This window comes from Pristis pectinata, chromosome 10, assembly GCF_009764475.1.
Source record: "Pristis pectinata isolate sPriPec2 chromosome 10, sPriPec2.1.pri, whole genome shotgun sequence".
NCBI classification, from domain to species: Eukaryota; Metazoa; Chordata; class Chondrichthyes; order Rhinopristiformes; family Pristidae; genus Pristis; species Pristis pectinata.
Window position 1 is genome coordinate 87,759,919 of NC_067414.1, and position 27,192 is coordinate 87,787,110.

The 27,192-nt window shown below is 43.5% G+C and overlaps 1 protein-coding gene across 1 annotated transcript in view; it reads left to right on the forward strand.

Annotated features, from left to right (window-relative positions):
• The window catches only part of acoxl (acyl-CoA oxidase-like), a 331,885-nt gene that overhangs the window by 151,402 nt on the left and 153,291 nt on the right, over window positions 1–27,192 (forward strand). Inside the window, 2 exon segments of the mRNA XM_052024328.1 lie at window positions 16,489–16,582; window positions 16,584–16,643. Of these exon segments, the coding sequence (XP_051880288.1) occupies window positions 16,489–16,582; window positions 16,584–16,643 (154 nt within the window).

Below are 27,192 nucleotides of genomic sequence, written 5' to 3' on the forward strand. Positions count from 1 at the left end.
CTTGTAGTCAAGTACCTGTCCAGGACGCCTCTTAAACGTTGTTACTGTTCCTGTCTCCACCACCTCCGTTGCCAGCTCCTTCCAGACACCATTACTCTTTGTGTGAAAAGTTTACCCCTCAGATCCCCCTTAAACCTCACTCTCACCTTAAACCTATGACATGGGAAACAGACTCTGGCTATCTCCCTTATCTATGCCTCTCATAATCATGTCACTTTTCAGCCCTCCTTCACTCCAGGGAGGGTTATGCCAATTCCCATTGGGGCAAGTGTGTCGGTCTCACTCCCCTGCTGCTTATTATAGCCCTACAAGTTCTCTCTCGTTCCCTTTTTTGCAGTCTCTTGTGTCTCCCTTTTTGTAGGTACTGGTTGATAATGTTTCCAGCACCCTTAGGTACAGTGGATTAGTGGCATACAGTTATACTCTGATGGGCTACTCAACTGCAGTTGTGCCAGAGCTGAGACCTATCCTAACCCAATCCAGTATCCACACACAATTGATGCAGAGGAGCCACTGGATAATGAGCTTATTGTAAAGCTGGGTCAGTTTCTTTTCTTTCCTAATGCAAGAACAGTGGCCAGGTTGTTGCCTTCCTCGAGCTGAGGAAAGACCAGAGGTCGGATTTCAGACATTGCGCTGAGCACTGAGCTTAGATAAGATTTTTTTATTAGTCACATGTACATCGAAACACACTGAAATACATCTCTTTGCGTAGTGTTCTGGGGGCAGCCCACAAGTGTCGCCACGCTTCCAGCACCAACATTTCATGCCCACAACTTCCTAACCCGTATCTCTTTGGAATGTGGGAGGAAACCGGAGCACCTGGAGGAAACCCACGCAGTCACAGGGAGAACGTACAAACTCCTTACAGATAGCAGCTGGATTTGAATCTGAGTCACTGGCACTGTAAAGCATTACGCTAACTGCTACACTACTGTACTGTGCAAGTAAGCACGGCACAGTGCGTACTGTACCGTGCTGTGCTTCCTTTGAAACTGTTCATACTCTGACCTCAGGGATTAATATCAATTCTTCATATTTTAAGGACTAAGGAAATGGGAATGATTGTGTTATGTCTAAGTAAGTGGACGCATGTCCAGAGGGCTGGAGCAATGATCCAGATAAATTTGAATCTTATTGCAGCAACAAGTAATTAGGTAAATTTGAATAAAAAGTTAGTATCACCAATGCTACTCATGGTTCACTGATGTCTTTCAGAGAGGGAAATCTGCAAAGCTTGCCTGGCCTCTGTTATTTATGTCTCCTGACCTAGTAATCTGGTTGACTCTTAACTGCCTCCTCAGAAGGTAGGGATGGACAAAAAATACTGGCATTCTCAGCAAGCTTCACATCCTAAATGGATAATTAAGAAGAAACATTTAAAATATTATGAGGTATAACTGATGTATACAGGAATAGGAGACAATAAGAATTCTGAATTGTTTCACCTACCAAGTTTGGGCATGAAAGTCCTCCACCTTCCTCCCCCCCACCTACTCCGTCTGCCCATCACCCGCACACTCCTCCCACTGGGTCCCCTCCCCTAACTGTTCCCATCTGCCCACCTCCCTTATTTGGTTCCTCCACCTTTCTTTCTTATCGGATTACATCATCTGCAGCCCTTTGCCACCTCCACCTATCACCTCCCAGCCTCTGTCACTATCTCCACCCTTCCCTCCCCCATCAGACTCCATCTGCCAATCAACTTCTCCTCACCTGGAATCACCTATCGCTTGTCAGCTCCTGCCCCACTCCTCCCTCTCATCTCTTTATTCTGGCAATCTCCCCTCTACTCTTGAAGACTAGATGAAGGATCTCCACCTGTCAACTGTCCCATCTTCCCGCTACAGATGCTGCCTAACCCACTGAGTTCCTCCAGCAGCTCTTTTTTAAGTCCTACAACAGCAGTTTTAGGGAGCAAGGAGGCAGTGATTTAAAAATTGAGGAATGATGTAAGAATTCATGTGCAAATCCTGAACATTGGTTAAACTGGGATAATGTAGGTACTGTGTCCACTGTGTATCTAATTATGGGTTGTTGCTTGTCCCCTGTTTTCATCTCCAATCTAGAAGGAGATAGTAGATGGTGGAATGAATAGACAGATGGTGAATGCATTTTGTAGGAAGAATGAGGAGAAGCAAGAAGACCTGGAATGAAGCTAGCTGGCAAAAGAACCTAAACTGACGTTTTTATGCAGTGAGTGATTAGGATTCAAATGCATTGCCCGAGCACTGGTGGAAACAGATTTAATTTGATGTTCATAAAAGGAATGGATATGTACTTGAAGGGAAAAAAAAATTGTAGGCCTATGGGGAGGGGGGCTGGCTGTATTGCTCTTATATAGAGCTGGTGCAGAGTCAGTGAGCTAAACGTCTCCTTGTATACTGTAGCTTTTCTGTGACTCTTAAGATCATTTAGTTCTGATACCCTAAACTACTGTGCCTTGTTATATTTCCATTTCAAAAGCTGCTTAAAGACTCTTCTGTCTGTTGTCATTTTATCCACTTTAAACAGTGTTCATAGCTGCTTACCTACCACAACAGAGAAGGAGGCCATTCAACCCATCATGTCCATGCCAGCTTCCAAGTCAGCAATCCCATTGGTCCCCTTTCCTCTCTCCTTATTTCCCTGTGGCCCTGCAATTTATTCTCATTCACATATAATTCAACTTCTCTTTGGTTCTTTTGCCACTTACCTAACTTAAGAAGCAATTTACATCAGCCAGTTGACCTACAAGTGTGTTTTTAAGATGTGGGAGGAAACCAGAGCACCCAATATAAACCCATGCAGCCGTAGGAGAACATGCAGATTGCACACAGACAGCATCTGAGGTTGGGATTGAATCTGGGTCCCTGGAGTTATGAGGTAACAGTACTAACTACTGTGTCAATCTTTCCAATGCGAGACGCAAGATGTAAGTTCCATTGCTTGATCTCGTGGACATGGGGTAAGAGTCAGAAGACTGAGTGGAGTCGAATCCTTCCAGGTTTGAGTGCTTTCCCCCTCTGATGAGCATTAGTGAACCAGATGGGTTTTTAGGACAATCTGGTAGTTTTGTGGTTACCATTACAGTGCACAGGCACTTGCTGCCAAAACTCCCAGTTAAACTACAGGTAGGGGTGAGCAGTAGGGGGGAGGGAAGACCATAAAAATACATGTATGTAAAATGTAAATAATTGTAAAAAATAATAAATGTAAATAATAAAATGGAAAATGGAATTAATTTACATCAATTATAATTAAGATACAAATGCAGTGGTATAAAATAGATGAGATGAAAGGATAGAATACTGTCATTGTGAAAAATAGGTGTGTATTTAAGTGATCTTTGACTGAACATAAGAATGTAAGACGTTTTTCATGCTGACCTCATCCGTAGCTCATTAGCACTACAACTCCAGCCAGAAAAATGCTGTTTAAATTCTTGTTCCACAGACGTACAGCTGTCATTTTGCATTCTTTAAACAGGGTTCGAGTTCCTCTTTATTCCAAAGTAATTCCTATTGTACTTTAATGCTGTCACCATTTGTTACTTAATACCAAAGCACATTATGTATTCTTGTGGCATCTGCAGTTGTGTTTTTTTTCAATCTTGCTGCTGTTTCATTGCACTTTTAAGTGAAACCACAGCATCTTTTAACGCTGTGTCTCATTAACTGTTGGCTTACCAAGTGCTGTTTGCAGCCCTCAGAAAATATTAATGTGTAATAGGATCTGGTGGGAGGAAAACTAAATGTAATATTCTAATTATAATGTGATTAAATTTGTTACAGTGTAATGAAGCTATTTGCCCATTGATTAGTGAGTATTGATCAATGGAAAGTATGTTGTCTAGCACTTGGAATTTGTGTCTCAGGCTTGTGCATTTAATAATCATAATTCACAGTTTACATACTAGTGGCAACTTCACAACATCCAGTCTAATCCCATTTCCATCGCCTTTCCTTGCACACTTCAATAAGTCTTCATCGAACAGGATGCCATCTATAGTTTGATTAAGATTCAATATTTTCATCTCTGAGCCAAAAGTTTGTGGATTCAAACCCCACTTCAAAGACATAACATGTTAGAGTGTTGCACTGTTGAAGGGGAATTTCTTTTGGATGTGTCTTTGCCTGAGATGCCATCTGACCAGACAGATAGATGCAAAAAAAATCCTGTCTTGCTGTTTCAAAAGCGAGCACGGGAAGTCTTTTTGTCAGTAGGTTCTCTACCTTATTTCCTACATTGCAATCATGACAAAACTTTGAAAATACTTCATAGGCTGTAAAGCATGTTGGGATTTTCTGAAGTCCTGACAAACATCATATAAATGCAAGTCTTTCTTACCCCTCAAATGTCTTGAGTGACTTTGGTTAATTGTACCAATGTGTATCATTTTCTAGTAATTCTATCCATGAAATAAAACTTAATACTTTACATACTAATTGTTTTATATTACTTTGTAAGGTCATACATTCCACTGTAACAACAGGAAATATTCTACTCAAAATTACAGAAACAAAGAACTTGCCCAAAAATAGAACATTATTTTAGTCTTGGGAAGTCCCAGTGAACTTCCAATGAATTATCTTTTGAAAATCAGTCACATATGAGTTTGCAAAGCCTGCAAACTAAGTTAGATGAATTTGAGTATATAAAGAAAAGTGTCAGAGATTTTGTCATAATTGCCTTTTGCCTTGTTTTTTTTTAACAATTTGGCAACAATTTTATCATTCACATTGTTAACAGTAAATAAAACAAACGAGTAAATATTTGATAAGTGGGAACCTTTTTCATTCTCTGTCTCTGACGTACTCCATACTGATGAGCATTCACATTGATCTAATATCCATTTTACTGGATATTGGAAATCACTGGCAAGATCAAAATTTATTGCCCATCCCTAATTGGCTTTGAGGAGATGGTGGTGAGCTTTTTTCTATAACCAAGTTAGTCTTTCTGGTGATGGTGTTCGCAGAGTGCTCTTAGGTAGGGAGTTCCAAAATTTAGACCATGGATGATAAAAGAATGCTGTCAAATGCACACATAGGCCATATTTCCACTAGTTTCATTATATAGAGTCATAGTGACAGTAGCTATTGGGGTTGACAGGGTGGGAGAGTAGAAGAGAAAGGGAGAGGGGGAAGGTGAGAACTTGGAGTGGGCCTGTATCTAGAGTGTTGGCCCAAGATATCGGGTGTGTGCGTGCAGGGTAACGGGACTGGCTGAAAGAGGCCTTCTACCACTGCACTTATTAAAAAAAAGTCATCCAATTGCCTCTTGAAGGCAATAATGGAGCCTGCCTCAACCACATCTGCAGACAATGCATTCTAGTTCTCAGCCATGATCTGTGTAGAAATGTTCTTCCTCATATCTCAGTTAATTCTCTTCCCCTTTATTTTATACTGTTGATCTCTAATCCTTGACTCCTCTATCATTGGGAACAAACTACCACCAGCCACTCTTATCAAACTGCTTATCATTACATATACTCCTATCACATCTCCCCTGATAGAAATATATACAATGATAAGCAGTTTTTATAAAAGTGGCTTCTCTTTAAAGAAAACAGTCCCAAGCTCTCCAATCTATCCTTTTAATTGTCCCTCATCCCAGGAACCATTCTAATAAATCTCCTCTGGACCATCTCCAGTGCATCTCACATCCTTCCGTTAATGAGGCAACCAGAACTGAATACAGTGCTTCAGTTGTGGCTGGACCAGTGTTTTATAAAGATTCAGAATTCTGTGTGTCATGTTAGTGACTTTCCCCTGCTGCTTCCAATGACTTGTTCACCTGTATGTCCGGATTCTTCTGCTCTTGCACCCCTTCTAGAAGAGTTTCCTCCATCTGAGAGGTATAACGTATAAAAGTAAGGAAGTGTTGATGAGACTCTTTGGGGCACTAGTGAGGCCTTATTTAGAATACTGTGTGCAGTTTTGGGCCCCTTATCTTAGAAAGGATGTACTGATGTTGGAGAGGGCTCAGAAAAGATTTACGAGGATGATTCCCAGAATGAAAGGGCTTATGTATGATGAGCGTTTGTCGGCTCTTGGACTGTACTCACTGGAGTACGGAAGAATGAGAGGGGACCTCATAGAAACATTTAGAATGTTGAAAGGCCTGGACAGAGTAGATGTAGTTAAGCTGTTTCCCTTGGTGGGTGAGTCCAGGACCAGAGGGCACAATCTTAGAATTAGAGGGTACCAGTTTAAAACAGAAATGAGGAGAAATTTCTTTAGCCAAAGGGTAGTGAATTTATGGAATTCTTTGCCACATACAGCTGTGGAGGCCCGATCATTGGGGACATTTAAGGAGGAGATTGATAGGTATATAACTAGTCAAGATATCAAGGGATATGGGGATAAGGCCGGAAATTGGAGCTAGATAGGAATAGTTTTAGTTTAGCTCATGGAGCAGACTCGATGGGCCGAATGGCCTACTTCTGCTCCTTTGTCCTGTGATCTTGTGATTGCCTCTCCTCATTCTTCCTCACATTCCTCTGCATTCTTCTGTCACACATATGCCCATTCTGCCAGCCTGCTGCAATGTATTCAACAATACCCTTCATGATCTCAAGAGCATTGAAATGCTCTTCATTGCCAATGATTTCAAGAGCAAATTCCTGCTGCAGTTCATCACTAGGCTCTTCACAGTTCACTGTCATTTGCAAATTTAAACATTGTTGTTTGCACCTCCAAGTCTAGGTCATTAATATAAATATAAAAATAGCAAACGCCCTAACACCAATTCTTCTAGTCTGAAAAACAACCTTTCACCTTGATCCTCTGTTGTCTATAACTTGGCCAACTTCAGATCTACCCTGTCAGTGTTCCTTTGATGCCACATGCTTCAACTTTGCTGATAAGCCTATTATGCGGCACCTTATAAAAAGCCTTCTGCATAAGTAGAAAGATTATGTAAGACCGTGGTTAGGCCATAGTTGGAGTACTATGTGCAGTTTTGGCCAGTGAGTTACAGAAAGGATGTTAAAACACAGAGTGCAAATGCTATAGGTCCAATAGAATAATGCCAAATTCAAAAACAAGTTGAAACATTGGGGCCTATTTCTCTTTTGAGCAGCAAGTTAAAGAGAAGAGTTAAAGTTGCTCTTGAAATCATTAATAGTATTGTTGAATAAATAGGGTCAATGAAATCCCTATATATTAGCATTAAACTTTCTTAAAAGCCCATGGTTACCTGCCAACTTTATTTACACTACCTCGACAAAACTTGGCATTCGACTTTTCTAATGTCCTCATCGTACTGAGGCGCTGTGTTTAAATATCCTGTGAACCATTGCCCCCAAATCCCCCTGCTCGTTCACATCACTAAGCCTGCTTCTTTTCAACATGCTCATGCTGCTTTTCTTCTTCTGCTAAAAGACTTAATTATTTCCCCTGTTTTGGTATCATCTGCAAGTTTTAATACCACTTCCTCTAGGCCCATATCCAAACCATTGAGGTGCACAAAGAATATATGTGTAATGTACGTTGTGCAACCATCCTCAACTCACTGCACTTTTCAGGTAAAATGTGCCGTGCTTTTATATTGGGCACCTTCTCCTTTCTTCCCTCAAGAGTTCTTTTGTGGATCCTTGATTTAATATTCAAATAAACCTGATGAGTCCTGATGCAGGGTTTCGACCCAAAACCTCGACAATTCCTTTCCTCCCACAAATGATGTTTGACCCGCTGAGTTCCTCCGGCAGATTATTAGTTGCTTTTAATAAACCTCTGCTGGGCAGGCAAAGAGATGAAAATCAAAAGAAGCTGCAGATGCTGAAAATCTGAAATAAAAAAATGCACTCAGCAGGTCAGGCAGCATCTGTGGAAAGAGAATCAGAGTCTGAAACATAAACAGTTTCTCTTCCCATAGCCTGACATGCTGTGTGCATCCAGCATCTTCCGATTTTATTTCTGAATAAGACATTGTTTGCTGCAAAGTCAGTCTTAAGTGCTGTCTGACTCGTTGACTGATACAGTGCAACTCGTTGGCCTGCACAATGGTAGCAACATATACTGTATGTAGTAGTCTAGAAGTTCGGTCACATAGAGAAGTGGTTTTGTGTGCTGCACAATTGAATTTATGATACAAGTTGACCACACTTACTTTGTTGAGTGGGTCACCATTTTGGGTCTGGGTCCTTTCATTGTTTGACACATTTCTGGAGAGCAGCCACTGACCACAAGCCTCAGTATGGAACAGAATTTGACCGATGTTTGGCTGTAAATTACTTGAGATGGATTTACCAGGGCCAAAGCAGCTTACTACCATGATTCCTGCTTCTACACAAGTTAACAGGGAGTGGTATACCTGGTCAGGTGTCAGGCAGTTCCATCTGCTGCTGTGCCTCCTTTCAAGATTTTAACATAAGGGTAGCACAGCCCCGGGAACCTGGGTTCAATCCTGACCTCTGGCACAGTCTGTGCGGAGTTTGCATGTTCTCCTTGTGACCGCGTGGGTTTCCCCAGGTTCTCCGGTTTTCTTCCCAAAGATTTGCAGGTGGTTTGCTAACTACCCCCAGTGTGTAATTGAGGGGTGGGATCTGTGGGGAGTTGATGAGAATCTTGGGGAAGAATTAAAAAAAAAGGATTGATATGGGATTAGTGTAAATGGGTGTTTGATAGATGGCATGGACTTGGTGGGCCGAAGGGCCTGTTTCCCTGCTGTATCTATGGTTCTATGACTCGTATCTCACACCATCCAGCTCCCCCTTTTTCTCACTTCCCCCATTATTGCAGGGCTCGCTCAGGTTTTTTGCCCACCACTCGACCCCCCACCCCACCCGCATCCCCTGTGTCGGCTTGACCCTACTCTCCAGGTCTCCTTCCTCCAATCCCAAACTGAATTTCGCTACCTCACTCACTTCCCTCTCAGTACCCCCACTTCCCCCCCCCCCCCCCCCCCAACCGCACTGGCCTTTCTCACCACAGGCCTCTACAATCAGCCAGTCCACCCAGTTCCTCTGCCAGCTTGAGAATTGTAGTTCAGCCGAGAAAGGGCCTTTCTATGCATTTAGTAGTGCACCTTAGGCCATGCACAAAAACATGCATCAGCTCACCATTCATAGGTGGTTTAACGCACCTTTTGTGGTGTAAAACCATTTCTACATCTTAAAATTGTGTGATGTTACTCCAAGTCTCAGTGTTACTTCTGGGTTATAGATGCAAAAGTGCAGCCTTCAGCCTAGATGATATGTTGTTTCAATGTCTCCTGGTATCTGCCCTGCACAGTCTTCCTCACATTCTCAGCCCCAGCCCTTTCTATGAACACCAAACTTTTCCCATTCTATGATGAAAGATCATAGATCTGAAACACCGGCTCTGTTTCTTTCTCTTGGCTTCTTGAACCATTGAGTGTTTCCAGCGTTTTCTGTTTTTATTTAAATTTGTTTCCGTGGAGTAAATAAACTAATTAAGATCTTATTTATGAGGAGTAAACGATGTACCGTGTTCTCCAGATGGAAGTGTTTGAACCACCCTTTGAATTCCTTTGAAAAATGCAGTAATTTTAAGAAGAATCACTGCAGATGCTGGAAATCTGGAGCAACGCACACAAAACGTTGGAGGAACTCAGCAGGTCAGGCTGCATCTAAGGAGGGAAATGGACAGTTGATGTTTCGGGCCGAGACCCTTCATCAGGACTGGAAAGAAAGAGAGCAGAAGCCAGAATAAAAGGGGACAGGGAGGGGGGAGGAGCACAAGCTGGTAGGTGAGTCCAGGTGAGGGGGGAAGGTAGGTGGGGTGGGGAGGGTCGGTGGAAGGGAGTGATGTGAGAAGCTGAGAGGTGATAGGTGGAAGAGACAAAGGGCTGAAGAAGAAGGAATCTGATAGGAGAGGACAGTAGACCATGGAATAAAGATGGAATAAAGGGAAGGAGGTGGGCTGGTCATGAGGGTGGGGGAGGAGAAAGAGAAGGGGTCGAATGGCCCACAGGAATGACGCAGAAACAAAGCTGGGGGGGGGGGGGGAAGGAAAACAGGGAAGCGTTATAGAAACCAATGTTGATTGCCATCAGGTTGGAGACTCCCAAGGCGGAATATGAGGTGGTTGCTCCTCCAAGCCTGCGTTCTGCCTCAACGTGTCAGTAGAGGAGGCCGTGGACAGACCTGGTCAGTGTGGGATGGGGCAGTGGATCAAAATGGCTGGCCATTGGAGATCCTGGCTGTTGCCAGCAGATCCGAAGGTGCTCGAAGCAGCAATCCCCAATCTGCGCTGGGTGCCACCGATGTAGGGAGGCGCACCGGGAGCACCGGATGTAATAAATGACCCGATGGATTTACACTTCTCATTCCCACACTGAAACGTCTGTCCACGGCCTCCTCTACTGCCATGTTGAGGCCAGACGCAGGTTGGAGGAGCAACACCTCATATTCCGCCTTGGGAGTCTCCAACCTGATGGCATCAACATCGATTTCTCCAACTTCCAGTAACCTCTCTCTTCTGTTTTCCTTTCACCCCCTCTCCCCAACTTTGTTTTTCCTCATTCCTGTGACCCCTTATCTTTCTCCTCCTCTACCCTCACAACCTGCCCCACCTCCTTCCCTTATTCCATGGTCTACTGTCCTCTCCTATCAGATTCCTTCTTCTTCAGCCCTTTGCCTCTTCCACCTATCACCTCCCAGCTTCTCACATCACTCCCTTCCACCGACCCTCCCCACCCCCACCTACCTTCCCCCTCTCACCTGGACTCACCTATCACCTGCCAGCTCGTGATCCTCCCACTCCCCCTACCCTTTTATTCTGGCTTCTGCCCTCTTCCTTCCCAGTCCTGATGAAGGGTCTCGGCCCGAAATGTCAACTGTTCATATCCCTCCATGGATGCTGCCTGACCAGCTGAGTTCCTCCAGCATTTTGTGTGCGGGCTTTAAGATGAATCAGCTGCTTTACAGTAACTATAGTTAAAGCTTCTGCATTCTGTTTCATCTCTATAGTTCCTTAAATTTCTCATATTTTTAAATGCTTTATTAACTGGAAATTCTCCTAAAATCCCCCCCATCTTATTTCCCAGCCCGAAGAAAAACTTTTGCCGGGATTGGCAGCAATTTGCAACCTCACCGAAACGTAACTTGCTCCCACATGTACATCAATCTGTCGCATCAGTGGACTTTCTGATTCACTTTATTCCAATGCCGACACTAATTTGTTGAGCCCAGGAGCAACTGGAGAAATACAGGCATGAGGTTTGGATTTGCAGTAAAATCACTGTGATAACACAGTGAGGGGAAAGTATACAGTTCGCGGCAGGACCCTTTAACAGCATTGATGTACAGAGTGATCTTGGGGCCCACACCTTCCAGACAGTGGCAACGCAAGTAGATAGTGCTAAAGCTGGTGTATGGCATGCTTGCCTTCATTGTTAGAGGTACAGAATACAAGATTCAGGAAGTCAAATTGTAGTTGTATAAAACTTTTGTTAGTCCGCTCTTGGAGTATTGCGTGCAGTTCTGGTCGCCCCATTACGGGAAGGATGTGGAGACTTTGGAGAGGGTTCAGAAGAGGTTTACAAAGATACTGCCTGGATTAGAGGGTATTAGCTATAAGGAGAGGTTGGACAAACGTGGGTTGTTTCCTCTGGAGCGTCAGAGGCTGAAGGGAGACCTGATAGAAGTTTATAAAAATTATGAGAGGCTTAGATAGGGTAGACACCCAAAATCTTTTTCCCATGTAAGAAATGTCCAGTACTAGAAGACAAGCATTTAAGGTGAGAGGGAGAAAGTTTAAAGGGGATGTGCGGGGCAAGCTTTTTTTACACAGAGTGATGAGTGCCTGGAATGCTCTAACATGGGTGGTAGTGGAAGCAGATATGATAATGGCATTCAAGAGGCTTTAATATAGGCAAATGAGTATGCAGGGATTGTAGGGATATGGATCATAAGAGTCATAGAGCAATACAGCACGGATACAGGCCCTTCGGCCCAACGAGTCCATGTCGACCATGTTGTCCACCTAGCTAGTCCCAATTTCCTGCATTCCGCCTATATCCCTCCAAGCCCCTGCTCTCCATATACCTATCCAAGTTCTTCTTAAATAATAGGAATGAGCTGCCAGAGGAAATGGTTGAGGCAGGTACAATAGTATCAGAATCTGGTTTATTATCACTGACAAATGTCATGAAATTTGTTGTTTTGTGGCAGCGAATTTCATGACATATGTCAGTGATAATAAACCAGATTCTGATACTATTGTACCTGCCTCAACCATTTCCTCTGGCAGCTCATTCCATATATTCACCACCCTCTGCATGAAAAAGTTGCCCCTCAGGTTCCTTTTAAATCTTTCCCCTCTCACCCTAAATCTATGCCCCTCTGGTTTTTGAGTCCAGTACCCTGGGGAAAAGACTGTTACTGTCCACCTTATCTATGCCTCTCATAATTTTAAACACTTCTATAAGGTCACCCCTCATTCTCCTAAATTCCAAGGAATAAAGACCTAGCCTGGCCAACCTCTCCCTATAACTCAGGCCCTCTGGTCTTGGCAACATCATCATAAATCTTTTCTGCGCTCTTTCCAGTTTAACCACATCTTTCCTATAACAGGTGACCAAAACTGTACACAGTACTCCAAGTGCGGCCAACGACTTATACGACTGCAACATAATGTCCCAACTCCTATACTCAATGCCCTGACTGATGAAGGCCAGTGTGCTAAATGCGTATTTTACCACCCTGTCTACCTGTGGCACCACTTTCAACGAACCATGCACTTGCACTCCTAGGTCCCTCTGTTCCATTACACTCCCTATTGCCCTAGCATTCATACTATAAGTCCTACTGTGGTTTGACTTTCCAAAATGCATCTCCTCACACTTAACTGTATTGAAATCCATTTGCCATTCCTCGGCCCACTTCCCTAACTGATCAAGGTTCCCCTGTAATTCATGATAACCTTCTTCACTATCAACAACACCTTCTACTTTCGAGTCATCTACGAACTTGTTGATCAAGCCTTGTGCATTCACATCCAAATCATTTATATAAATAACAAATAACAAGGGTCCCAACACCGATCCCTGTGGCATACCACTAGTCACCAGCCTCCATTTTGAGAATCAACCTTCAACCACCACCATCTGCTTCCTACTCTGAGCCAATTTTGAATTCACCTAACCAGCTTCCCCTGGATTCCATGGGACCCAACCTTCCAGACCAGCCTGCCATGCAGGACCTTGTCGAAGGCCTTGCTAAAATCCAAATAGACAACATCCACTGCCCTCCCCTCATCTACCCTTTTGGTTACATCTTCAAAGAACTCTAAAAGATTCATCAAACGCGATCATGTGCAGGCAAAAAGGATTAGTTTAATTTGGCAACATGCTCGGCCACAGGCATTGTGGACCAAAGGGCCTGTTCCTGTGCTGTACTGTACTGTGTTCTATGAGTCAGATACAGTTTTAATTACATCTGAGGATGTGACTCACTACGTGGCAGTTTTGAGAGGCAACTCTATGATACGTGAGTAGATCAGAGGCCATGTTGCAATGAAGATATTTGACCTGTGCAGCTGGATATAAATAGGTTGAGTGTGTGGGTGAAAACTTGGCAAATAGAGTTTAAAGTGGAAAAGTGTGAGGTCATGCACTTTGGTAAGAGGAATCCAAGGACAGACTATTATCCAGGTGGAGAAGGCTAGCAGGTGAGCAAACCACAAAGGGTTCTAGGTGTTTTCGTGCGCAAGTTGCAAAAACTTAGCAGGCACATGCAGCAAATGGTCAGCAAGGCAAATGACATATTAGGCTTCACTGAGGAAGATTGGAGTTTAGAGATAGGGAAATACTGTTACAATTGTACAGGGTATAGGTGAAGCCACATCTGCAGTGCTATTTCACAGTTCAGTCCACTTTTTCAAGAAAGGTTATACTGGCAAAAAAGGTTCACCAGGCTAATTCCTGGAATGAGGGCTGTCCTGTCACGCGCAGCTAAAGAAATTAGATCTATATTCTTTGGAATTTAGAAGATTGAGGGGTGGTCGCATGGTAGTGTAGCAGTTAGCGTAACGCTATTACAGCGCCAGCACCCCGTGTTCAATTCCGGCCATTGTCTGTAAGGAGTTTGTACGTTGTCCCCGTGTCTGCGTGGGTTTCCTCCGGGTGCTCCGGTTTCCTCCCACATTCCAAAGACGAAAGGATTAGGAAGTTGTGGGCATGCTATGTTGGCGACGGAAGCATGGTGACACTTGTGGGCTGCCCCCGGAACACTCTACACAAAAGATGCATTTCACTGTGTGTTTCAATGTACATATGACTAATAAATATATATATATGATATTGAAACACATAAGGAGGCGTGAGAGTAGATATCATGTTGTTTCCACTAGTGGGAGAATCTCATATGAGGAGATATAGTTACGAGATTAGGGGCATCGTTGAAAACTGAGGTGCATAGGAACTTCTTGTAGAGAGTAGCGAATCTCTGGAATTCTCTACCAGAGGCTAGATCACTGGAGGTACTCGGAGATGCAGCAGAAAAATTTTTGCAAGATCAGGGAATTGAGCGCGATGTGGAGCTGGCACAGAAAAAGAATTGAAGGCTGGGGCACGTCAGCCATGGTCATTTTGAATGGCAGGACAGGCTTGAAGGGCCAAGTGGCCTACTCCTGCTCCTAGTTTCGCATGTACCTCTTGTCTTATCCTCTACTTGCACTGGCTCAGCCCAGCTAAGATCCAGTTGCTTCTGCAAGGGGTAGTTTTCAGCAGCACATGTTGGAACTTCATTCAGGTACCTTTCACACTTTCCAACCTAAATCACAATCATAGGTTCTACTCTCGTTCTGCTCTTCAACAATATTATCTCCAAAAATGGTGTGGTCATACTACTTAACCGCCCATCCGACATTGACTTGAGTGACCCCAAGTTCCTTGCAGCCCAGTTGGAGTAGGGTAGCGTAGTGGTTAAATTACTGGATTAGCAGCTGAAATTCTGGACCATTTGAATCCCTCTGTCTCAGCTGGAGAACTTAATCTCAAGTAATGAAATAAATCTGGAATTGAAGCTCGTGCCCATCATGGAAACCATGAAAATACTGAATTATCTGGATCCTTGGGGGAAGAGATTTTGTCATCCTTGCCCAGTCTGGCTTTTATGTGACTCCAGACCCACTAGTGTGGTTGACTGCTCCTCCAGTTCAGGGCAATCAGGGATAAATAATAGAACACTGGCATTGTCAGCGATGCCCAAATCCTGTGAATGAATAAACTTAAAGCACCTACAGTCCTGTAGCTGCACATTCATAAGACACTCCTCTGGATGAACAGTACTGAAGCCTGTGCAGACCATGTTTTGCATCAAATAAGTTGCTATTAGATTGGATTTTAGCAGCTTGAGAATGTTTTGTCCTGTTGCACCCTTGTTCACCAATACTATCAATGGCCTTATCTCCACACGATCATCACATGATTTTTCATTTTCAATCTGTCCTTCCTTTTTCCCAACTATCCAGTCAATTCAGAACTCCTGTCATAGAATTATAGGATTGGTATGGCAGAGCAGTAGGCCATTTTGCCTGCTGTCTGCATAATAAAACTTTTTGCCTTTCATTCCCCATGAAGATTTTGCCCAAAGCTTGAAATTTATGCCTCCCTTAATTAGTCAGCAAATTGGCATAGCTTCTCTCAAATTCCCTCCATCTAGCAAATATGTTTTTGAGCAGGAAACGTGGCCATTTATAATTTCCATTTTTACTAACCCTTAAGTTTTGGAGCTAATATTATGAGTGTTTAGAATTTATTAGCAAAACACTCCAATGAATCATACCTGTGACAGAGGATGCAATACGTTGCACATTACAGGTTGAAGCTCTCTGGTCCAGCGTTCTGTGGTCTGGCATGTTTTGGATCAGTAGTACAGATCTGTATTAATTAACTAATTTTAACTAAGATCTAATTAAAATCAGAATCATTTATTATCACAGACTTAGATCTCGTGAAATTTGTTGTTTTGCGGCAGCAGTACAGTACAAAGACATAAAATCACTATAAATCAGAAAATAAATAAATAGTATGGCTATTAACTAAAATTAAAAATTAAATTAAATCTAAAATTAACCAATGTTAGTCCTGATGCAGGGTTTTGACCCAAAGCATCGACAATTTCTTTCCTCCCATAGATGCTACTAGACCTGTTGAGTTCCTCCAGCAGATTGTTTGTTGCTTCAGATTCCAGTACCTGCAGTCCCTTGTGTCTCTAAAATTAACTCATATCTTTTCCAATCTGTACTTTTTTAACCTACAAGTGCAACTTCTGCAATCTCAGCCAACAGCATTTACTGAAACTCTGGGTTACTGATGGTTCTCAGAAACGGAACCCTCAAATAACCTGTGTAGTGTCGTGTACTTTAAAAAAAAAGAATAGTTCTCCTGCTCAGAGGAAGATGATCAGGGGTCAATTTTTGTGGTCTGGCATTTTCTGTGGTCTGGCACTGGTCAGGTCCCAAGGTTGCCGGATTAGAACTTCAACTTGTATTATGTGTGGATTCAGATTTGATATTGTGTGTTGCCCCTTCACAGGTACGCGGGAGAGATACTGGATGAAGATATGTACCAAGGCAGGAACCTGATCAATAATCGCTCATTGCAGGCGTTGGTGGCAGGCCTGAAAGCTTTACAGCACCTGGGAAAATCTAGCTTGTTTGCAGGATTGTCGCGAGTGCACTGGTGGTATGGTGAGTCAATTATGTCTATTCTCTTCCAAAGTGTGTTAACAAGACGTGGTTAGGTTTTGGAACCAGAACTGAGGGAAGAACATTTCACTCAGCAGGTAAGACAGCATCCGCAGAAAGTACAGTTAACCTTTGTGCTTGAACGTTGTACTGCAGAAAACTCAGAACATTAACTCAACTTCTCCCTCCATGGATGCCACCTGACCTGCTGGGTGTTTCCATTTTCTGCTGTTATTTAAGATTTCCAGCACCTGCAGTTTTTGTTTTGATTTTCAAAATGCATTTCACCACTGCTACATCCAATGTACTTTTTGTCCCAATAGTCCAAAGATTTGAGCACAAATTCTAGGCTTTAATGCACACTGAGAAAGTGATGCATTGTTGACGGTGTCGTCTTCAAGCCGAGGCCTTTATTCACCACCTTAGGCAATGTGAAAGGTTCCATGATGCTGGAGGAGGGAAGCTCTCTCTAGTACCCTGTGGTATCTGAAACAGAACTGGCTGCCAGAAGCCATTTGTCTTTTGACAAATTGCAAAACTATGGGCTTGCATTTTGCAGATCTACCTCTGTCAACCTACCAACCTGATCATAAATGTCAAGGCTCAGCATAGTAGCATGGCCTTGTGCGACATTGCGCTGGCACTTGGGTGGAGCAGAACGAGTCGCATGCATGGAAAAGGATGAGAGAAATTTAAAGTTGATGAAACACTCCAGCTTTGCCAGCTGTCAAAGTGTCAAGACTAATCAATATCTCTAATGTTACTGACATTCAGAAACATTCATAAGTCATTTAAGATCAAATAAAAAAATTAAAACCTATTTAAAAAATTTGAAAAACTAACATTGACCTAAAATACATAAACAGTTAAGAACATGAATCGTGAAAACAAGCTCAATTAATTTAAAGAAAAATATAAATTGCTTTATAATTATCATTCTTCCAGACTCAGATTCAACAGGCAGGTTGCCTGGTGTGGCTGTGAGAAAGACTTCAAGATCATACTCTGCCACTGGGCCATGAGGAATCTCATGACAGAGCTCGCCTCCTGAGCTTGGCCAGTAGGTTTGTGCGCTGATGTGGGATTCCTGTACTTCCTGATGTTCACAGAGGTTAACTGCTGGTGGATGGGTGCAGAACTGCCAGCTTCTCCCAGCAGGTTTTGTCCCGTTGTCCCATTGTGAAGGTTAACTAGAAGCACCCCAACAAGGAACATTGTGGTCAAGAGGTGGAGATCAATTCATGGTAAAGACATGAAGGTTTGGAGCATGTGCAGTGAGGTGTATATACATCCCCTAATTTCAACAACCAACACTCACCTGTGGTGTTGCTGGCAGTGAATAGAGGTTTTTATAATGAGGGATGCAATACAGGTTGTATTACGAATGACACTGCAGGTCCTCCCCACGCTTACGAATGCCTGACTTATGTAAAGCCTGTGCACATGAATGAGCGTTTGAGAGACCAGCGGGATGGATATGCCGGCTGCAGGCATCTTCTGCTGTGTGGGAACTCGGTTCGCGGCCTCATTGCCGACTTGCGAGCGGTTTGGGTTACGAAGAGTTCTTAGGAGCAGAACTCTGCCATAACCTGGGGAAGACCTGTACTATCAACATTGGATATGGTTCTGGGATTTGAGATGTGAGGTAGGGAAAAGGAACAGATGGTATTGGGATTGGGAATGAGAATGGAGAATAGGGGTTTGAAGAACTGGGGCAGCGAGGGCTGACATCATAAGGTTCTGGAAAACCTGGATAGGGAGGTTCTAGAATCCACAACCAGCAGGTTCTGGAGGACCCAGGTGACAGCTTCTGGGATCTACAACATTGGACTAGTGCAGCAGGCAGCAGTGGAAATGTAAAATGAAATGTTTTATTGGAATACCTTTAACACAGAGGAACAGCACAAAGTTTGTCATTGGGTTGCATGAGGTGATTGAAAGGTTGAAATGGAGTGATTCAGCAAGGGGTTCCAGAAAAGTATAAAAAGGATCAATAAAAATAGGATATGGATTGTCACTGGATGTTCAAGGACTTAGGGGAGGACTTGGATGTTGGTAAATCACAAGGATGGGAGAAAATTGATGGCAAGGTTGGGAGGATGGTGGTCTAGTGGGAGAGCTTGGGTTATTTATTTGGAGAGAGAGACTGGGAGAGGAAGAGTAACTGAGGAGAAGGAACCAGCGAGAATATCAGCAAACGAGTGAACAGGAAGGGAAATTAGTTGTTGAGTAATTTAGTGCAGAGAGGATTGGGGGAACAGTTTATGTGGTCAAAATTAGTTCGAAGAGGAGACAAGGGGAGGTAGATGAAAAAGGCTAGATCATTGGGGAACATTAGCAGAAGTTTGACCTTGGGCTTGGGGAAAAGGGAAGTGACAAAGGCAGGTCTGAATCTTAATGAGCTGGTGAGGTCAGAGAAGGCATGGAGAGGTGAGGATGAAGACAACTCAAGGGAGAGAGAGCAAGATGAATTGTGAGGCAGGTTGAAGTCACCAAGTTGAGGGTAGTTGTGCAGTGCAGAGGGAGGGATACTGTGGAGGTATCTTGCTGGGAACATCTTTATTGTACATGGGTGAGTAGCAGAGAATAAATATTTTAAATAGATGAGAGGAGCAAGGTGAGATGCACAAAGATGTATCAAGTTAAAAGACCCATTCTGGAACTTTGGCCCTCTTGGTTGGGCAAGTGGTGAAATGTAAAGAGAGGTGGAGAGGCTTTACCTAGGGGGAGGTGTCATCATTGCCCAGCTGGATGTCTGTTGAGGCTGTGTCAATGTAACGATCCACAGTGAGCAAGGGCCTCGTTCACAAATGATCGGGAGAGTCTGGAAGGAGGTGGCAGTGATAGTTGATCTACAGGCCTGGTCTGCAGATCAGCAATGCCGAAGAATTTGTCAAGGGGTTCGGAGGGCAGGTTGCAACAGAGGGGAGTACTGAAAAATGTCAACAATAGGGAAGAGGGTTAAGAGAAAATAAAAGATGGAAATGTGGGGCAAGGCATGGGATAGCAGAACAATGGGTATGTATACAAGGAAGTCTGATTACATAGGCTTGGTTATATAGAAAATATTAGGACGTAAATATCATGGTAGTGGATGGGTAAGAGAGAAGAGCCAATTAGAGGGAAAGTCAGAAGTCCTGTCAGGAGATAAAGTTGACAGGGATACAGTGGAATTGACAAGGAACATCCATAAATTGTTCAAGTTCAGAGACAATTATGGTGGTGTGTGAAATCCAGAGCTGTTTAAAGTGGGGAGTATAGGAGCATGTTTTGTTGGAAACATCTCCATGAGGTTCAAGGTCCAGGAACTTGCTGGGGCGGAGAAAGTAGTTCTGTTGGAGGTCAGAATGAGCTCCAGCAGTTGATTTCAGAAGTACATTTCAGACCTAGAGTATGATATCCTGCCCCGGAACTAGACTGTAGCTGGTGCTGAGAATCCAGGGGACCTAGCAGGCCAGTTACTCCAAGGTGTAACCAACTGAGCAGCAGAATAGAGATATAGCACTTGAGGCTTGCGGCTGTAGCTGAGTGCAGATATCTTGATGTCCATGTATTCAGAACTTGGAATTTTGAGGAAGGATCCAGGGCTTGCTGAGGTAAATGCCAAGTTTGGACTAAATTGACCCCTGGGAAAGCTTACAGGGTGCAAGGTCATGACTGGTTTAGATAGTAAATAGAAGGAAACTTTTGCCATTAACACAGGGTTGTGGGGCCAAGGAGCTTGGATTTAAAGTCTTGGGCAAAAATTACAAGGAAATGTGAAAACATACTTTTGTTATGCAGTGAGTGGTTGCAACCTGAGTTTAAAGGCGGGGTAAACGGAATTGTTCGGGGCTCTCCAAAGGGAATTGGATAGGCAGTTTGAAGGGCTATGTAGAAGGGGCAGAATAAAGGGCCTGACTAGATTAGTCCGTACTGGGAGCTAGCATGGACTCGATGGACTGAATGGTCTCCTTCTGTGCCACAGCGAGGACTGAAGGGCTGAAGGATTGCAGCAGGTGCCAGGTGCACAGTGAGCAGCTGAGTGGGGATTTTAATGAGTAATAGCAAGATTCCCTGCTTGTGGAGCAGGGGTCAGAAGATTGGGATTTACATTCAGAATGGGATTCAGTTATGTTGAGTTGAACCTTGAAGAGGGGGTCATGTTTGCAGTTGAGGTGTGCTGTGATCTGGCAGTGTAGGGGGTGGATTAAAAGGAAGGAACTCCATTTATCACCATGTTCCCATCAATATCCTTCCACAAAGCACCCACTCAGATGTAAATATCCCACTTAAAAATCAATGTAGATGTGGGTGTGCAGACAAGCTGGTGTTTGCTAGGTATACAGTATTAGTGAGTCACGCAATTTTTAATAAAAAGTAAGTGTACATAAACCAACAAAATTACCTCATAAAGCAATGAGGCAAATCCAGGGAGGGCTCGTTTTGGACAACTTGAATTATAAATTTGGTGAAGGAGTAAATAGTACTTTGAGAAAACAACATGTTCTTGTACATAATGTAATTTTTTTTTTGTTTAAGACCTTGTATTCCACATTAAAAAATTCAATCGCTGTGAAATAAAAATGTCAAATGAATGTGTTACCTGAAAGTATTTTGAATGAGTTGATTGGACCATAATAGCAAAGGACTTGTTTGAACTCGTGCTGGAAATATATGAGACATTGGCTCGTCATTATGCATTGTTCTGGCTGGCTTCACTTGAAGAAGGATGTTATGACACAAGTGAGGGTGCAGAAGAGGCTCCTGAGGATGTTGTCAGGGCTGAAGAGACTAGATTGAGGCTGTTTTCTTTGGAACAAAGGAAACTAAGGAGAGATTTACTTGTCTATAAAACTGAGGAGCTTAGATAGAATAAATAGGAGCAACAATGATAATGAGGGGAAATCGATTTGTTAAATCCTTATTGAGTCATAGAGTAGTGCAGCACAGAAATGGGTCCTTCAGCCCACCTCATCCATGCTGACAGTTTTGCCTATCTACACAACATTTGGTCTGTATCCTTCTATGCCTTTCCTATTCAAGAGGCTGTCTAAATACCTCTTAAATGTAGTGATTATAGCTGCCTCCACTACCACCTGTAGCAGCGCATTCCAGATGTCAACAACTGTATGGAAAACTCTCCCCTCAGATCATCTTTAAATCTCCTCCCTCTCATCTTAATCTCTTGATCTTGACACCAAGGGAAAAAGATTCTTGACTACTCTATCGATACCTCTCATAATTTAATGTAGTTCTATCAGGTCACCCCTTCAGCCTTCTTCACTCTAAGGAAAAGAAGCCCAGCCTATCCAATCTCTCCTTATAACAAAACTCCTCCAAACCAAGCAACGTCCTGGTGAATCTCCTCTGCACTCTCTCCAATATAATCTATCCTTCCTACAGTGTGGTAAGCAGAACTCTACACAATACTCCAAGTGCACTCTAACCTGTAATTTGTAAAGTTGCAACATGATATCCCAACTTTTATATTTTATGCCCTGACCTCTGAAGCCCAGCCATATGTCTTCTTCACCAGCTTGTGTTGCCACTTTCAGGGAACTATGGACTTGGACCCCAAGTCCTCTCTGTTCATCAACATCCTCAGAGCTCCACCATTTACTGTATGCGTCCCATCCCTATTTGAATTCTCAAAATGCATCATCTCACACTTGTTGGGATTAAATTCCACCTGCCAATGTTCTGCTGATCTATATCCTGCTGTAGCCTCAGTCAACCTCCTTCCACAACACCATCAATTTCCGTGTCATCCGCAAATTTACCAATCATACCTCCTATATTCATATCCAAGCCATTAATATATATCAAGAAGCAACGGTCCCAGCACTGATCCCTGTAGTACACCACTGCTCACAGACTTCCAATCATAAAATCATCCTTCCATAACTACCCTCTGTTTCCTACCACCAAGCCAATTTTGGATCCAGCTCTGCTTGGATCCCATGTACGTAACCTTCTGGTCCAGCCTAAAGTCTATGTAGACAACATCCACTGCCTTGCCTTCATCAATCTTCTTTATCTCCTCAAAAAATTCAGTCTAATTAGTGAGGCAGGATCTTCCCCACACGAAACAGTGGCGGAATTAGAAGGTTGAGGAAATATTTTTCATCCAAAGAGTAGTTTGAGGTGGATGGGGTGGAGGGGAGGGGGGTGCAGGGGGGTGATGATGGTGGTCCTGAAGTGGTGTTTGGGGCAGAACCCCTCATCGCATTTAAAAAGTGCCTAGCTGAGCACTTGGGAAGCCACAGGACTACAGACCTGCGGCTAAGAATCATCAGTAACTGAAGTGGTCCATTTTTGGCCTGTGTGGCGATGATGGGCCTAATGTCCTCCTTCCTAAAACTTTTTTTAAACTTTATTTATACAGCACAGTACCAGGCCCTTCTGGCCCAACGAGCCCACGCCACCCAATTACACCCGTGTTAACCTACTAACCTGTACGTCTTTGGAATGTAGGAGGAAACCGGAGCACCTGAAAGAAACCCATGCAGTCACGGGGAGAACGTCCAAACTCCTTACAGACAGCGGTGGGAATTGAACCCTGATCGCCGGCACTGTAATAGCATTACACTAACCACTACACTACCATGCTGGTCCCTGTAAAATGCATTTCCACGATTCAGTGATTCTATGAATCACTAGGCTGATTGTCCCAGTATTAGTGGTTACTCTGGTTTTTAACATTGGCGTAAGAAAATGATTCTGGGACAAAGTGAGAGCCAGAATATTAAACGAGAAAAGAACTGTATTCATTGTGGACGTGAGAGTGACAGCACTTGGTTACATTAGATCCAGTGTGACATTGAGGAGCTTCAATAAGGCAAGTCAATGGGAAACAGACACGGGTGACATGGTTGGGTGAATTGCTTCACCGGCTGGTATCCTCCCTTCTGCAAAGAAAAATGGTGGTGATTGTTGAAGGCCAATCATCTCAGCCCCACGACTGCTGCATGGGTCCAGGGCTCAGCTGTCTTCCCTGCAGAATAAAAAACAGAAAACGCTGGAAATACTCAGCAGCTTCGGGCAGTTTCTGTGCTGAGGGACAGAGACACAGGAGACTGCAGATGCTGGGATCTGGAGCAAAAAAAAACGAGCTGCTGGAGGAACTCAGCGGATCAGGCAGCATCCATGGAGGCAAAGGGATATGGAACGATGCAGGGCCTTGACCCAAAACACCAACTATCCCTCTATGGAGAGAGAAATGGTTTCAACCTTTCAAGTCAATGATGTAGTGGATTTGTTTTCTAAGCCACCATTTCTCTTTTAGCTAACACATGTTTTAACAGGTGACGTGGAGACTACTGATTCATGGTTTGTTATTTTTGATACACTATTCACTGGCATTTGTTAAATACCACTATTTTTGGTTGTTACAAAATAAGTTTGTTTGATTGACATAAATATAAAGAGTTATATAAACCATAAAGTCAACAAAACTAAATATAAGAATCTTGTGAGTATATGTAACAGACAGAAATCTGGAGCTCACATATTGTAAATATTTTGTAAAAGAAAGGGTTGCATTTAGTTGGCTTTGATTAAATAAAGCTGCTATTTATCGGGAAGAGCTGTGGTTCCAAATTGTATTCGAACACAATTTGATTCACCAAATCACTTCATGTTCTTATGATTTTCAAAAGATATCATTCTCTCATTCTTTAGCCATGTTTTCATTCTTACTCTTCTGCATTCCTTGTCTCTGTGACACTGTTAATCTCTACCTCTGTCTCTGTGAATGTTGAATCTACCTGCTACTTTTGTGTTAATGCGACTCCACAACTTACCTTGTATTTCATTCATTCCTGTGACTTGGGCATCGCAGGTAAAGTGATTGCTGGATGACCATGAGAAGTTAATGGTGAGCTCCCTTTATGAACCATCACAGTCCTTGTGGTGAAGGGTACTTCTATATTTCTGTTGGGTAAGGATTTTGACCTAGTGTGGATGACACATTTGGAATAGGATTCCAATTTGGGTTGGTGTGTGACCTGAAAACAAGCCTGTTAGGTGGTGTTGCCATTGCACATGCTACTCTGGTTCTGGAGGTCTTGGATCTGGGAGGTGATGCTGAAGGATCCTTGACAATTGGCTGCAGTGCATTTTATAGATGGTGGACCCTGTACCTGTAGTGTGCTGGTGCTGAAGTGAGGCAGTGTTTATTGTGGTAGATAAGATTTTTTTGTCATAGAGTAATACAACCCGGAAACAGGCCTTTCAGCCCAATTCATCCGTGCCGACCGAGATTCCCACCTAAGCTAGTCCCATTTGCCTGCTTTTGGTCCATATTCCTCTAAACCTTTCCTATCCATGTACCTGTCCAAGTGTCTTTCAGATGTTGTTATTGTACCTGCCCCAACCACTTTCTCTGGCAGCTTGTTCCATATACACACCACCCTCTGTGTGAAGAAGTTGTCCAAAGGAGTTGCTCCTGGATGGTGTCCAGATTCTCAAGTGTTGTTGGATTAGCATTCATTCAGGAAAGTCCTGACTTGCACCTTCTACATTGTGGAAAGATGTTGGTGAGTCAGGAGGTGAGTCACTTAACACAGTACACCAGGCCTTACAGTCACAGTTATGTGGCTGGTCCTGTTAGGTTTCTGGTGAATGGTAAACCCCAGGATGCTGATGGTATTTTAGTATTGGTATTGGTATTGGTTTATTATTGTCACTTGTACCGTGTTACAGTGCAAAGCTTGTCTTACAAACTGATTGTACAGGTCAAATCATTACACAGTGCAGTCGCATTGAGTTAGTACAAAGTGCATTGATGTAGTACAGGTAAAAACAATAACAGTACAGAGTAAAGTGTCACAGCTACAGAGAAAGTGCAGTGCAATAAGGTGCAAGGTCACAACAAGGTAGATTGTGAGGTCATAGTCCATCTCATTGAATAAAGGAACTGTTCAATAGTCTTATCACAGTGGGGTAGAAGCTGTCCTTAAGTCTGGTGGTACGTGCCGTCAGGCACCTGTATCTTCTGCCCGATGGAAGAGGAGAAGAGAGAATGTCCTGGGTGGGTGGGGTCTTTGATTATGCTGGCTGCTTAACCAAGACGACGAGAGGTAAAGACAGAGTCCAAGGAGGGGAGGCTGGTGTCCATGATGCGCTGGGCTGCGTCCACAACTCCCTGCAGTTTCTTGCGGTCCTGGGCAGAGCAGTTGCCGTACCAAGCCGTGACACATCCAGATAGGATGCTTTCTATGGTGCATCTGTAAAAGTTGGTGAGAGTCAAAGGGGACAGACCAAATTTCTTTAGCCTCCTGAGGAAGTAGAGGCGCTGGTGAGCTTTCAGCAATGGTAATGCCTTTGAATATCAAGGGAAGGCAGTTAGACTTACTTGGAGGAGGTCATTGCCTGTGCATGTGGCAGGTCACTTAAGCCTGTGCCTAATGTTGCACAGGCAAGGATTGCTTTGTTACGTAAGACCATGCAAATGGAATTGAACATCATGCAATCATCTACAAACATTTCCACTTCTGACTCAATGAAGGAACGAATATCATTGATGAAGAAGCTAGTGATAGGAGGCTAAGGACGCGACCCCGAGGAGATTCTGCTGCAACTTCCTATGGCTGAGAAGATTGAAATCCAACCGTGGCGAATTATAACTGGCCAGTGCATCACTTTCTCCTCGATTCCCATTGAGTTTAATTTTACTAGGGCTCCTTGAAGGTCAAACACTGCCTTGACATCAAGGTGAATCATGTTCACCTAATATTTGGTCCTTTCTCTCCCCCATGTCTAGACCAAAGCTGTAATGAGGTCTGAACTGGATAGTCCTGGCAGATCCCAAGATGGGCATTGCCATTTGAAAGATTGTCGACAACACCATCCACTAGTTTGTTGATGAGCAGGGATAAACTGATGCAGCGGTAGTTAAATAGGTTGGACTTGATCGGTCTTTTGTGGACAGACCACCCCTGGGCAGCTTTCCAGATGGTTGGACCCATCATAGAGTCATACAGCACGGAAACAGGCCCTTCAGCACAACGGGTCCATTCCAATCAAGATGCCCCATCCAAGCTAGTCCCATTTGCCAGCGTTTGATCCATAACCTTCTAAACCTTTCCTCCCCAAGTGTCTTCTAAAAGCTGTTATTGTACCTGCCTCAACCACTTCATTTGGCAGCTCATTCCACATAGATACCACCCTTTGTGTAAAAAAGTTGCTTCTCAAGTTCCTCGTAAATCTTTCCCCTCTCACCTTAAACCTATGCCTTCTGGTTCTTGATTCCCCAACTCTGGGAAAAAAGACTGAGTGCATTCACCCTATCTATGCCCCCCATGATTTTATACGCCTCTATAAGATCACCTCTCAGTCTCCTATGCTCTAAGGAATAAAGCCCTAGCCTGTTCAACCTTTCCCTGTAACTCAGTCCCTCAAGTCATGGCAGCATCCTTCTAAATCTCTTCTGTACTCTTTCCAGTTTAGTAGCATCTTTCCTATAGCAGGTTGACCAAAACTGTACACAATTCTGCAAGTGCGCCCTGTACAACTGCACCATGAACTCTCAGCTTGTATACTCAATGCCCCAAATGCCCTGACCTATAAA